This window comes from Phyllostomus hastatus, unplaced genomic scaffold, assembly GCF_019186645.2.
Source record: "Phyllostomus hastatus isolate PE091 unplaced genomic scaffold, TTU_PhHast_1.1 phas_scaffold_345, whole genome shotgun sequence".
NCBI lineage: Eukaryota > Metazoa > Chordata > Mammalia > Chiroptera > Phyllostomidae > Phyllostomus > Phyllostomus hastatus.
In genome coordinates this window covers 16,853,439-16,867,348 of record NW_025334024.1, presented here as the reverse complement: position 1 = coordinate 16,867,348, position 13,910 = coordinate 16,853,439, and the positions used below count along the sequence as shown (strand labels likewise).

The following is a 13,910-nucleotide window of genomic DNA, read 5'->3' as shown; positions in this document are numbered from 1 at the left end:
CAGAAAGGACGGTGGCCTGCCCTGGGCTCCAGTTTGTCCTGCTAACTCATGGGACCAGGGGGGCCTTTCTGAGACCTCAGGTGGGAAGGACAGGTCACTGAGTGGGGCCTGACCGGATCAAACCCTGACTCCGGAAGACCCTAGGAGCACCCAGCGTTTGGAGCTGGCACCCGGCACGTGACAATGTGCAGGGTGCCATAGGGAGGATGTGTGTTCCCTGGTGGGCGCCTTTCCCCCGTAAGCCCTTGAATTGCCACTGTCGTCAAGGGGCGCGTCCCTGGTCGTGAGCAGATAGGAACACCTGTCACCAGGTGAGGGCACCACCCTGGGCCTCAGCTGGGACCTGCAGGTTTTCTGCCTTCCCCGAGGGCTAGGGCCTGAGCTCACAGACCCTGTGTCACCCCTCACCAGTCTCCCCTGGGGCTGTGGCCAGAATGGGAGGAGCCCAGGAGCCCCAGGGCCAGCCAGCTTCTCCAGCCAAGGGAGCCTCAGAGCTGCCCAAACTCCCACGAGGTCCCTGGGAGGAGCATGATCATCTGATTCATGATCAGTTATTTAAATCAATTATTTGAAATTTCACCCACGATGAACTTTTAGTCTTGTAGCCTTTAGTCTTTAGTCTTTTAGTCTAATGGCTTAAGGCATGATTTGCAGGGTTCAAGTCCCAGTTGTACCACTTTACTGGTTGTGTGACCCTGGACTAGTTAGCAACCCCACCTCTCTGGGTCTCAGCTTCCTCTTCCATAGCACGTGGGTAAACACAGTGCCCACCCTTCGGGTTGTTACGAGACTTAGGTGCCACAGTTGGCCCGTGGAAGCCATGAGAACCGTGCCGGGTGCAAAGTGACAGCCGAAGAAAGACTAGGCGAGTGATGCTGGCTGACTTGTCCTCAGTCTGAGTTTCAGAGGCTCCAGGCTTCCCTGTCACAGGTTCGTTTTTAGGGCTTTTTGTCTCCAGCAAGGAGGCCTCTGAGCTTTCTAGGTAGAGTGTGGGCGCCCCTCATTCTAGGATTTCTAGGGGGCAGAGAAATCATAGTCTTGCTAATATCCCACCCACGTGCTCACAAGGAACAGGAAGTTCTTCAAGCGGCCTAACTGGTTGCCAGCTGGGACTGGAACCCCCACCCTCCCCCAGTAGCTGACCTGAATGGGGAGGAGCCCGGCCTCACCTGAGGAGCAGTTGTCAAAGTTCAAATCTCCACAGACAATGTCAAACGCCACCAGCTCCTCGGGGTTGGCTGTGCTGGACGAGGAGGTAGATTTTCGGAAATCAGCCAGCCATTCCAGAAGCATGTCCAGCTGCTCACACCGGATGGCACTGTCGTCTGCGGGGCAGGACCACAGAGACCGGGTGATGCAGCCACAGCCAGACCCCAGCGGGCCCACGGCCGACCCCAGCCTGCTGGGGAAAGATCCCCCTGCCCCAGGACAGTGGGGCCACCAGAACCTACCTTCCAGGGCATGCAGGTGTGTGCAGGTGATGTACCCAACAATTCTTTGGTCCTGAGGTGTGCTTCCCACCTGCACCTGTGGGGCAGGAGGCGAGGTGTCAGCAAGGAAGCCTGTGAGTTGTCACTGCCCTGAGCACAAAGGGACACTGGAGACACCCACCCCCTACCCGGTCAGATTGGCACAGGTCCAGCTTTGTTGGCTCTGGCTAGACTTGAGCACAGGTGGGAACAGTACATGTCCTGCTTCTAGGAGCTTCTGGTCTAGTCCAAGAGGCAGATGGAAAGGAAATGCCAGCCTATTGTATGGTGAGTGCCCCCAGCCATTCACACAAGGATTTATAGGTCAAACGTAGAAATAAACGTAGAAGTCCGATTTCCAACCCTGACCCCTGCTGTCCCTGGGGGCCAGCGCGTGCCAGCCCCGCAGCGCCCCGTTCACTCCTGTCTGGTGGCTCTTCCCTCTTGCCCTCAGTCCTGCCTGAGATGTGATCGCACCGCACCGCCCGCTCCTCCGCAGGCTAAGTCAGGCTCCCTGGGGACTCCGCCCAAACGCAAAGGTTCCCTCTCTATCCAGGGGCTTCACGCCCTGCCTTCCACTCTCCCCAGTCTCTGCCCCTCCTGCTTCATGAGCGGTCACGCCACCTGCTCTTTGGCCATGGTCCCTGTTAGCCCCCCAGTCTAGGGCTAACAGTTGTGGCCTGTGTCTCTGTGGCATCCATGTCATGGGCTGGCCCCGGGCGCCTCCCAGCCTCCACCCTGATCCAGTGCTTCTTCCACACCGGCCTTTTCATGCTCCACTCTCCCCAGGCCTCAGTCCTCACCTCCTGTTTGTTAGCCTCCTCCACCAGAGGGGGAGGACCTGGGGGTGCTGCAGGGCCAGGGGCAGCTCCCCGGGTCCATGCCCGACTGCCTCTGACCCTGGCAGGCTGTCCCCACAGGTTGGTGCAATGAAAACAAACATCTAATCATACACCACGACGACTCCCAGCGGTCCTCAGCGGTGACCCTGATGCCAGCCTGAGCCCTTGTTAGGGGCCACGGGGGCAGGCGAGGGATAGCCACCCAGCCCACTGTCTCCCCAGCCTCGGCACGGCACCTCAGGACCACCTGTGGGCGCCCTTGCCCAGAGGCCTCGGGTTGACCCTGCATCCTCTTCCTCCCTGGGCTTCCCTCCCACCTGAGCTTCAGCCGGCCTCCCCAGGGTTCGCCAGTCCGTTCCAGACTGGGTTTTCTATGGTGATGAGAGCCTGGACCCTGGCAACTGTCCCAGGAAGGGGACCACAGAGGCCAGGTCTGCAGGCAGCGCAGCAGCAGGGTGGGCGCACCTGACACCTGTCGAGCACAGCTCTGCCCGTCCTCCCACGAGGAATGGCCTGAGCTCGCCACTACCGCCGCGTGTCCCGGGTCTACGCTGGAGCCTCCGGAGGCTTCCACCCTGTGCTGCCAAAGTCAGGCGGGCGTAACTGCCCGCACCTTCGTGTCATTAGACACCCTTAGCTTCCTGCAGCCCCTCATCCCCTTCCCCACTCGGGTGGGTGCACATCTCTCCTTTCCCAGCGCCTGGGTGGGGGGCAGGTATGTCTGGTTTCTTGGTAATGATCCATACAGCCTGGATTTGGGGCTGTTTACAAACTCACATGTTCAACGTTCATTTTGTGCCTATACTCCAGACCCAAACTTTGGTCTAATATTCCCTGCACCCCTGAAACATCTCAAGAAATCACATACCACTGATGCGCCCTATGGCAGAAACACACCAGTGTTAAAGCCACAATGCCGCTGCAAGGCCACACGGTGGCGCTCTTGCCCCTGGGTTGCTCCAGCAGCGCCTGCCCCTGTCCCCTCCTCAGTCACAGACCCAGCCTCACATCTGTGAGGATCATACTGAAATGATACTGTAAGCAGCCGGGGCACGAGGCTCCAATGGCTGCGGGCAGTTGGAATCCATGTCCGCCACCTCTCCCAGTTTCCCCTTGAGCTCTGCTGCTTCCTGAGCTCCTGGTGACTTGGTCAGGCTTTGCACCAGCTGCCCTTTTGGTGGTCCTAGGGTGTCACCCCACCCCACCCCCCCGCCCTGCCCCACCCACTCCCTCAGCACTCAGTGTCATCTGCCTGTGCTGAGTCCTGGGCAGGGACAGGGCACAGGTGCAGAGAGGCACCACTCAACTCTGCCCCTGAGGCGAGCTCGTCTGGGGAACCCACAGACAGGTCAAGGCCGTCCGGCCCCTCCCTCAGCCCTGCCACCAGGTGTCTCAGCTCCATCCGTCAGCTGTGAGCTCCCCAACATCCACTTGATTATGTGCCTGGGGTTATTGATTCCTGGCTCGAGTCCTCAGGAGCAGCAGAGGTTTGTGTTTCTCTTGCAAAAACAAACAGTCACACTGAGAGGTTGTGCCTCTTAATCCCGGTGGGCACGGACTGTCAACAGAGCAGGGCCGGGGGCCAGGCTGTCTCGCACGGGCGGCAGAAGTGAGCCCTGTCCCTCCCTTGTCAGGCCGTCAGGCCAGCGGCCTTCCTTGAGGACCAGAAGGGCCACCTTCCTTGAGGACCAGAAGGGCCACGGGGTGAATCAGGAGGGCAGGGCTGGCTGGAGGGCCTGGCCAACAAAGGGAGTCTCAAGTGCTTGCAGCCCCGGGGCGCTGCCCTCGGCTGGCCTGCCTCCTGACACCCCATGTGCTTCCCTTCTCTGTGCAGGGGGAACAGGCTCGCTCCTGGCAGCAAAGATGAGCTGGGCCTGCCTTGTGCTAGGCCCTACCGGCTCCACTCGAGGGGTTCTGTCTGACGGGGGGACAGGAGACAAGCGCTGAGGAGCCCACAAAGGGAAAGATGGCTCGTGCCCACGGCTGTTGAGGGAAGCTCCACAGGGAAGGTGAGGCCAACCCGGGAGGGGCCAGGACAAGGACAGCCCCGGGCTGGAGCAGAGCCCAGGTGGGGGTGGGGGGTGGGGCCCGGTGAAGGCTTCTCCCTGCGGCAGTGGCAGCAGGAAGGGGGTGACAGGGGTCAGACCTGGGGCAGCAGGATGATGAGTGGGAAGGGGGGGGGGACAGCCGAAAACACAGCTGGGTGGGTACAATAGTGCAGCCGGAGGCACAGGGTGGGGGAGGTCTAGAGGTACCCGGGCAGTGAAATGAGTTACCTGCATGGAGTGGATGGGCACAGGACACAGGGAAGAGCCAAGATGGGTCCTTCTGGCTGGGGGACAGTGGGACCCAGGGGAGGGGAGGACCAGGGCAGAGGAGTGAACGAGACTGTGACCAGGGGCAGCCAGACACAGAGCTGGGGGCTCAGGGGAGACCCTGGGCTGAGACCCCTCAGCAGTGTGAAGTGGGGGCTGTGGAGTCACTTTCCTGGGGCGCACGCGTGGCTGGCCACGGTGACCACTCAGAAATGAAGTACTCTGGCCAAGTGGGGTCCCCCGGCTGCCAGGGCTGTGAGCTGGGCTGAGGCAGGAGGCCTGGAGCTGCCGGACGTGCCCAGATTAGGAGAGAAGTTGCCAACTGGGTTTTATGTGAAACTTCTTAATTTTTAAATGTTGGCCAAGGCAATAAATATTTTAATGGTGTGAACCAAACTGAACATATCTGCAGACCAGGTTTAGACCCAGGAGGTCGAGGGGGGCATGGGCATTCAGCGGATGGGCGGGCGATGAGGCCCCTGGAAGGAATGGCCAGAGGGGTGGGAGGAAAGCCCACGGTGGCGGGGCTATCTGAAGGGACCGTGTGATCCTGGTGGGCATGGCGACTGAGGTGCCAGACCAAGGAGGCAGGTGAGGAGGGGAAGTGTGGGCTGGGGGCAGGACCCAGGGGTTCCCCGGCCTCTGGGCCATCTGTAGTAGGGTGGTTGGGAGGGAGAGTGCACACTCCCCGCTCTCCCCGAGCCTGACAACATGCTCTCCTCTAACCCAGGAAGTTACTGAGATGAAACTGCGTCCACGGAACAGAACACAGACGAGCCATATGCCACAACGGGAAGGTTGGCTCCCTGTAGGAGGAGTGCATGCAGTGTCAGCACCTCAGGCTGCAAACGGAGAGCCGGGGACTCCGACCCTGGGCCTGTGGCGCCTCACACGAGTCACCGAGCACCTGGAGACGGGGCCAGGGCCCCAGCGCCGGCCCTGCTCCGGGGGCCTCCATGCAGACAGCGAGCCTCCCTTCCGGCAGCTGCTTGGCCTGCACCCTGCACTCTCCTGGACAGGCTGTGTGCGGCCAGAGCTGGGTCTGGGGGACGAGCACCTCCCCGCTCTGCGCTCCCATATCAGCCACACCAGGTCCTGTGCCCGCCCTCGTGGACCGAGTTCTACGGGGCAGTGAGAAGTCTTGAGGGAAACATGGACAGAACCCGTACCCACCAGCTGCTGCTTCCAGGGGCAGAAGGCCCTGTTCTGTATCAGCTGGCCAAACAATGCCTCAGAAAACTCTGGAAGCACCGGCAGCGGTTTTTGGACGGAGAATAAGAAGTCGACACTCTGAGCGCGTGTCAGGCTCCGTGGGAGATAATGAATGATGACCAAATTACCATGGCCTAAAAACTCCCCCAATTGCATCCAAATTAGCAGAGATAATTATGATTCACTTTAATTAGTGACTATGGGAGTGAAGCTTTGGGCTGGTGGGCAGGGAGCCCGGCGTGGCAGCTGCGTGGCAGCCAGGAGGGAGGGGGGTCCCAGCAGTGAGGCTGGCGAGGCGATGGGCCCGGGGCCTGCAGCCATTGGTTCTCGTCAGTCTTCCGTCTATGGAGCGTCTGCTCCGTGACAGACAGCGGCATTTTCCACCCCCCCCCCGCCCCCCACCCCCCTGCCATCGCTGCCCGACCCCTTTCACCACCAGCACCAGAAGGACCTCCCCAGCCTCACTGCCCACCCCCCACCCGTGAGCAGGCTCCACTTCACAGATGGGGAAACGGAGGCTCGGGAGCTGAGATCAAGATCACCCAGCCAGGGCTGTCTCGTCTTGGAGCCTCGGCTGTTGTCCCTGCATCCTTATTTCCCCTGTCCCTGCTTTGGGGGGCCTCTGGTTAAGCTCCACGAAAGGCCTCACCTGGCCATAGACCTCCCGGAGGGTGAGGGCCCCCAGGCGACAGCCCACCTCCCACGCGACTCTGGGACGGGCTGGCACGTGCCCGGGCCTCCTACCTTGAGAAACAGCGCTCCCTTGGAGGCCAGGCTGTCGGAGCCCCTCCCGTTGGGGTAACAGTGATAGGCCACGTCCATGACGGGGTAGCGGCTGGCGAAGAAGAGGCCGCTGTTGAGACACTTGAAGCAGCAGCCGCCCCGGCAGCAGCAGCAGCCCTGGCAGCCGTAGATCCCGACGTCGTACACGATGTACTCGAAGTAGCCGTGCAGCTGGTCTTTCAGCGTGCTGGCCGCCCGCTTGTCGAACACCTCCTGCAGACACAGGAAGTCCACGTTGGCGGGGAAGAAGGCCGAGATCTCGTGGTCGAAGGCCTCGTCGGGGTGCCGCCTCCTGCGCGCCGCTGCCGCCTTCTTCACCACCGAGGCCTTGTGCGGGGCCTTCCCGCAGGCGGCTGCCGGCTCCCCGCTGCCGCCGTCCGGCCCGGCGCGCGCCTTCACCAGGGACTCCCTGGAAGCGGAGGGGCTGCCCAGGCTCCCCGAGTCCCCGTCCCGCTGACTGTGGTTGGGCGTCTGGCCCCGCGGACCCCCGCCAGCCCCGTTTCTGGCCTGGCCTCCGGGGGCAGGGTCCTCGGCTTCAGGGTGCCGCCCCGCCTCGTCGCCGCTGCCGCCGCCGCCGATGCGCACGATGCAAGCGTTCTCCAGGCTCCCGCAGTCCACTGAGTCCCCAGAGGCTGGGCCATTGGCAGCCTCGTCACTGGGGGGACGCCCGCTGTTGCCCTTGTATTCCACCGAGGCCGTCCTCTTAATGCTCCCGGGGACAGCCCGGGCCGTGCCATCGCCCTGGGGTGACACCAGGCTGCTGAAGCTGGCCGCGCTGATGGAGGTATTGGTGGGCGAGTCGATGTAGATTTTGATCTGGGGCCGGCTGGCCCCATTGCGAATTCTGTGCCCGATCTCTCTGGCCCGTGCTTGGGTGTTAAAAACATTGTTGAGTCTGGCCAGGGAGTCGGGGAGGAGGCAGATGTTGGCAGTGGCGAAGCAGAAGCTTTTGCCGGGACCCGTACCCTTCCATTCACTGAGCAGGGCTGCCCCGCCGGCCGGGCTCTTGTCTTCCAACCGGGAGTAGACGTAGGGCCTGCGGGAACACTGCAGGGGGCACCAGAAGAGGAACCCGAGAAACGCGAAGGGCAGTGAGGTGACCAGGAGGCCCAGGTAGATGGGCATGAACAGCAAGACGCAGAGCAGCTGGCTCTTCTGACAGGGGTCGGGTATGAACAGGGCCAGGAGCCGGTCCAGCAGCCAGTAGCATGGGAAGATGAGGGCCCAGGACACGGCGTGCAGGGCGGACAGACAGCTGTTGGGAAAGGGCGTCGTGTACAAAACCATCGCAGCTCACTGGGCGCCGCAGTCGGCCCTCCTACATGTTGTCCGTGGCGGCGCAGGCACGTTCCCGGGGGGGTGGGGGGGTGCGTGGGGCGCAGGCGGAGGAGGGGTCACCTCCTGCTGAGGCGTGACTCTGGAGGGCTGGTGGTGGGTGTTGGCCAGCCAGGCATGGCTCCCCTCAGTGGGCCATGCTAGGCCACCGAGGCCTGCCGGAGAACCTGCAAGACAGAAGGTGAGGGGCCTTTTACTCATTTTTAGGGGAGTGGGCTGGGTGCTAGGGCCGCTGTCCCCATTCACCCCGTTCCTGCTCCCTCGGACGCGAGCAGGACCAAATGGGAGCTAGTGGGCTCCCATGGGTGTCGGGGGCCAGGAGCTGGCTGGCCGGCATGCCTCGTTGGCCTGTGGGTGTCAGGGCCTCTTGGAGTAAAGGGCTTTGCGACGTGACTGCCTCTGGCTAAGCATCATGGTCTTCCAATTGAATTGCCTGGAGTCTGGCCCAGCAGAGGAGCACGGCTCTGTGGCCGTCGGGTAGGCAGGCTGGGGACCCTGGGGGATGCCTGGGTCTGACACTGGTCTTGCAAGGAGCCTGGGGTGAACCTGAGGGGTGCCTCAAACCACAGCCATCTGTCACTGAGTGTCCCCCAGGTCGGAGTGAAGAGAGAACAAGCCGCAGAGAAAAGCGACCCGAGAGTGCTGGGGTAGCGGCAGTGCGGCCGGCAGGACCCCTGACAGAAGGGCCCCCCACAGCCAGGCTCTCCCTGTAGCCCAGACCGCAGCAGCAGGCCGCTGCCCCCATTTCACCCCTGCTGACCCCTGGCGGGGACGCACCCCTGACGAGGACCCCGGGACAGCCCGGGCCTTACTGACAGCCAGAATGGCCATAGCTGCCCCGTTACAAGGGACCTGGATGGTCCCTGCAACTTTTGGAGAAGCTCCCTGGGGCTTCGAGGCCGGGACTGAGCTCCTTCCTTTAAACTCCCAGGGCACAGCTGCTGGGCCCAGCAGAGGCCCAGAGCCACTGGAATGAGTCCACCCTGGTCCCATGTCAGAGCAGGCCCCGGGCCCCACCCCGGAGAGGCCACCAGGTGCACTTATTGTGCTGACTGTAGAATCGACAAAGTCGAGATGTTTACCCAGCCTCCAGGGACCTGCCGTGGTCATGCTGTGGCGAAGTCTGCAGGAGCACAGCCCGGAGTTTCCATCACCAGAGCAGCTGGGGAGTCATCTCCTGCTCCCTGTCTCACCAACCCAGCCCAGCTTCTGCCCTGGCTCCTTTGGGGGCGGGAGCGGGCACGAGCGGGCAGGGGGTGGCGCCTGTGTGGCCATCCATCCTGGTTGGGAAGGGGGCACAGGCGGGCTCATCCACCCTGAGGGGCACTGTCACATTGTGTCAGGCTCAGGCCGACTGGGCCCTGGCTGTGAGGACAGCTCTGGAGAAAAGATTTGGGAGGAGGGGTCTGTACTGGCCCGTGGCCCTCGGGACGGCTGGAGCTCTGTGATGGGTCCGAGGGGAACGCGGCCTTGCTCCGTAAAAGGCTTCCTGAGAAAGTCCCCCACCTGTGCTCCCACGCCGCTCATCCCCGGCACTGGCTAATCAGGGTTAGTGTCTGCTATCAGCTGGGGTAGGACTGGCGGTGGGGGAGGGGTGTCTCCCTATTCGGCTGCCCTGTGTCCTCCTCACTCCTGTCGCAGCCCTCCAAACCCTCCTGGGCAAGTTCCCTCCGCAGCCCTGCCTGCAGGGGCAGTGAGTGGCCAGGCCTGATCTTCCCGCCTCCCTGGGCTGGCCATAGAGATATTTTTGGCCCCCATTCAGGCATCGTTGGGTTTAGGTGGCCCAAGGGGCCAACAGGCCCCAGTGGCCACCATGACAGTCTCCTAAGATATGGCAGATCTGAGCACCCCAGCCCTTCCTGCACGCCATGCTAGCTCTTTGCAGCTGCCCCAAGTGCCCCTTCCAGAGCCCTCCCCTGCTGCCCCTTGGCAGGGCCTCCGGGTGCTGCCCCCTCTCTGCTCCCGCCCGCGGTCTCTGCACGTGCGCCCAGGAGCCGCTGCTGCGGCCGACACAAAGGGCTTGCTACCAGCGGAGCTGGTTTCAAAAGCTCTGTGGTTAATTATTCTGTCTCAGTGAAATGAAAGGAGGGTAAACAAACAACAACACGTTAATTAGTCTGATCTACACTTTCCCCATGAAAGAGGAGAGCGCGAGTTAAATATCGGAGGCTGTCAACTTCGCAGTGAACCCTGGAGTCCCGCAGGGGCGGCAGGGCGGGACTCGGGCGCACAGGCCCTGGGCCCGCATCCCCGTCCGGACCCTTTCTCTTGCCTGTGCCCCCCGGCCGCGTGGGCCATCGTGGGCACCGAGCCCGGGCTCTGTCTCCGGCGAAGAGTGGCCTTCCTCTACTCCACACTGCGGCTCTCTGCTCCCCTGTCCTGAGGGCTGGCACCTTTGTCGAGCACAGTCTACCATGCACGTCTGATGGGGCTGACAAGTCCCTCGAAGGCCATGTGTGCTATGCTGTCACGGGACCCCCCCCCCCGCCCCCAGGCTGGGTTGCTCTTCCAGGTTCCTATTTAAAAGCTGACAGTGACTCTGGGTTTATCCCTCGTCAGTCCTGGTGTGTGGTTTCCAGGGTTGGTCGGGAGTCCCGGATGCTCTCAGCTCCTCACGGTCACTCCTGAGCCCTGGGGTTGTGGGGGGGGGGCTACACAGTGCCCCAAAGAGGGCGACCTCTGTCCTACAAGTGGAGACCCCAGACCCCCCCCCCCCACCCCATTGCCCCACGCTCAGCTTGGGCTCCAGGCCCGGCTCGCCCAAATGAAGCCCTGGCATGGGGGGTGGGGTGGGGGGGAACATGGGTGGGGGGGCGTGGGCCCGCTGAACCTCTGCCTCATAGTCGGTGACATGGGGGTGGCAACCCCCGTCTCCCAGGGCTGTCATGAGGATGAAGGCCAGACAGACCACCAAGATGGCCGGCCCTGTTCCCTTCCCTACCTCCCCTGTCCTTGACCTCTGCCCGAGAGGGCGGCCCCGTATGCCCTGTTGCTCTACTGGCCAGTGGGCTCGGTGGGGTTGGAAGGTGGCACCAGCCGGTCTGAGCACTGTTCTGGGGGTGGCCTGAGCCCACCTGCTGAACTCCCAGGCCCTGACTACCTGAAGGCCTTCAGGTCATCAGAGATGCCGTCACTGTGTGCACATGGGAGCCCCTCCACTAGCTCGTGCTTCCCCCTGCAGAGGGGACCGACCGGGCCTGACTGTGACAAGGGGGCTGGGCCGGGGAGCCGGGCCAGACAGAGAGCGGAGAGTACCGTAGCTTGCAGGTTGACCTAGATGGACAGGGAACTGGCCCGGGGAGGTTCGGGAGCCCAGACGACCCTAAATCTAGAAGGGAGTGGGAGCGCATGTGGTCAGGGCCTGGCCAGGGCCAGGGAGGTGACGGGCCCCGCCACGCAGGGGCAGACGTGGGATGTCGGCAGCCAGCAGCTTTGCCCTGCAGCTGCTCCTGTGGGTCACTGATGACCTGCAGTGACCTGGCAACACTGAAACAGCTTGTCGCTAACCTGTGGCCAGCCACCACCACCAGGGAAGGGGGCGTCTTGGACTGCTCCAAGGCCAAAGCCCCTCCCCCTGTGCACTGTCTCGAGGGCCCCGGGCCAGCTGCTCTGCCACCCCCTGGAAAGGCATCCTCAGGAATGGGGCCCGGCCAGGTCTGGCCCAGTTTGGGTGTTGAAGATAGAGGGTAGGGTGGGTCCCCGACAGCCTTTTGGGCGAGCTGCAGTGGGCGGGACCTCTACCACTGTGTGCCAAATGACACGGACACCGGGCCGCCGGTCCCCTGCCCGTCTCCCTGGGCAATGGTCCTGGCATGCATGCTATGCGGAAGTCCTACTGCACAGAGGCTCAGAGGGTCCTGGGTGGGTGCCGACTTTGAGTTTGAATTTCTTCTACGGCGGGAAAGGGAGCAAATCCCTAGTTCTGCGGGCCGAGGCCAGCCCTGCCCCCACTGAGGAAGCCTGCATCGTCTTTCGGGATCTCTGAGCCTTGGGGAAGTAATTCCTGGAAAGTTGATGAGGGTCAGGAGTTCCCCCACGTGAGGCTAGAATGGGGCCTGTTGCTCCTTCAAGGCCCTTGGCACCTGGTCCTCGTCTTTGCCGAGGCCTCTGCAGAGCAGCAGGGCTGGGAGTCCGGGGGCAGAAGGACCTCCTCCCATCCTCTCTGGGCCACAGGCTCTTGTCTGGCAGGAGCCGGGCCAAGCCCCAGGTTTCTGCAGGAAAGGCCGTGAGGATTGCTCCAATCCAATTACCGGAATGTGCTCACATCAGCTGGCAGCCCTGAGATCGGCCGGCCCATTTCTGCCTGGATGTCTGCCAGGGAGGGGTTGGCATGGCAACGTGAGCTCTGAGCTGTTGAAACTTGAAGTCAACTCGTAGCTGGGAGGACAGAAAGAACGACTGGAGAGGCTGCCTTTGTGAGTGATGCAGGTCACACAGATCTGTGCAAGTCCCTACAGGCCACAAGCAGAGCCGGGGTCTGGGGTCTACGGTCTGGCATGACACGCGCAACAGTGGCTGTAGCGACTGCCACCGACACAGCTGTGCCAGATAAATGCCTGTCGTCCTTCTAGATCCCGAACACCTGCCTGCCCTTTCTCGAAGCCCTCCCCAGCCTCCCTGTCCCTCCGGTGCACAGTCCCCAACTGTCCCTCTGATCAGGCACGTTTCTGTTTGCGCATCAGGCCGTCCCCGTGTGCCCCCCACCCCAGCCCAGGAGCTCCCAGTGGAGACTCAGGCCAGTCCTAGCCTGCCCCACGCCCGGCTGGGCACACCCACTTCTGTTGGCCCCACTCCAGTCCAGGGGGAGGGCGGTGAGCTGTGCCAGACCAGTCAGCACTGTGGCCCCTTGACCCTAAGCCGAATGGGTCACGTGACCCACACTTCCTCTGGAGTTCACCGGACCCCTTGGCAAAGAGGACTGTGTTTCCTCGAGATGGAAGCATGAAGCACCTGAAGCTTCTGGAGCCTTCCTGGAGAGAGAATCTGATGCAGAGGGAAAAACCTCAGGGCTGGGAGGGGAGAGGCCAAATCACCGTGACATCTTTGAGCTCCATTTTCCCTGTGCCTGAAGCCAACACAGCTCCTAGACTTTCTCGTTAGTAAGTCGACAAGTTACCCTTTTACTTGCGCTCGTCACTTCGAGTTGCATTTCTGTCACTTCCCACCAAAGGGACCCTGCCTACTACAGACCAGCTGCATGCTTTCTGAAACCCAGTTCTCATCAGTTCCTCTCCTGTGAAAACCTCCTCTGACCCTGGCCTGCTCACGGGGCCGAGGGGGGCTCCCTCCCGAGTGCTTGGAGGCCCTTGAACTCCTGGTGGCTCAAGGTCGTGCTCAGCGGGCATCCCTCAGGTGACAGCTCTGCCGACATCACGAACACCCGAAACTCGGGTCACCCGTGCCAGGCAGGTCCTCCTGCTGGTTACTGGACTCGCTGCTGAGCTGACCCTCTGTGCCATGGTTTCTTCATCCGGTGAGCAATGTGTAGCAACCCTGTCAGGGTAGTCAGAGGTGATGCACGGGCTGCCCTCACACAGTGCCTGCCACATCTCTTGTAACATTTGTATGACTGCCACTGCTGGTAGTTTTCTTGCTGCAAAGGCCCTGAAGACACAGCTGGAACCTCGAAGTTTCCTCTTTGTATGTCTGATCGCCTGACAGAGAAGGCACCCGGCTCTCCCAGCTGAGGGGCGAGGGTGCTGCAGTGGGGCTGTCTGCTGTGGGCTGTTGTGCGAGCCCAAGTCACAGGCTCCTGCAGCAGCCAGGTGCAGGCAGAGGGGCTATAAAATTTTCAAAGAAACTTTCTGTGGGAGCTATTAATGCATCATGTGGTTTCTGAGAATAGGAACAGGCTGCAAGCAGCTCCATGGCACTCCCTCAATCAGCCTCGGCGTTTCCCTGTCAGAACTCAGAGAGCCCAGATTAAGCTGATTCTTGCGTGACTGGAAAGCAAA

The 13,910-nt window shown here is 62.0% G+C and overlaps 1 protein-coding gene across 1 annotated transcript in view; it reads right to left on the bottom strand.

Moving 5' to 3' along the window:
* SMPD3 (sphingomyelin phosphodiesterase 3) overlaps positions 1 to 13,910 on the bottom strand; it is a 75,249-nt gene that overhangs the window by 5,925 nt on the left and 55,414 nt on the right. The window contains exons 3-5 of the mRNA XM_045818463.1: positions 6,583 to 8,123; positions 1,452 to 1,527; positions 1,170 to 1,325 (exon numbers count right to left, since the gene is read on the bottom strand). Coding sequence (XP_045674419.1) covers positions 1,170 to 1,325; positions 1,452 to 1,527; positions 6,583 to 7,908 — 1,558 coding nt within the window. The 5' untranslated portion in view covers positions 7,909 to 8,123. The remainder of the gene's footprint in view (positions 1 to 1,169; positions 1,326 to 1,451; positions 1,528 to 6,582; positions 8,124 to 13,910) is intronic.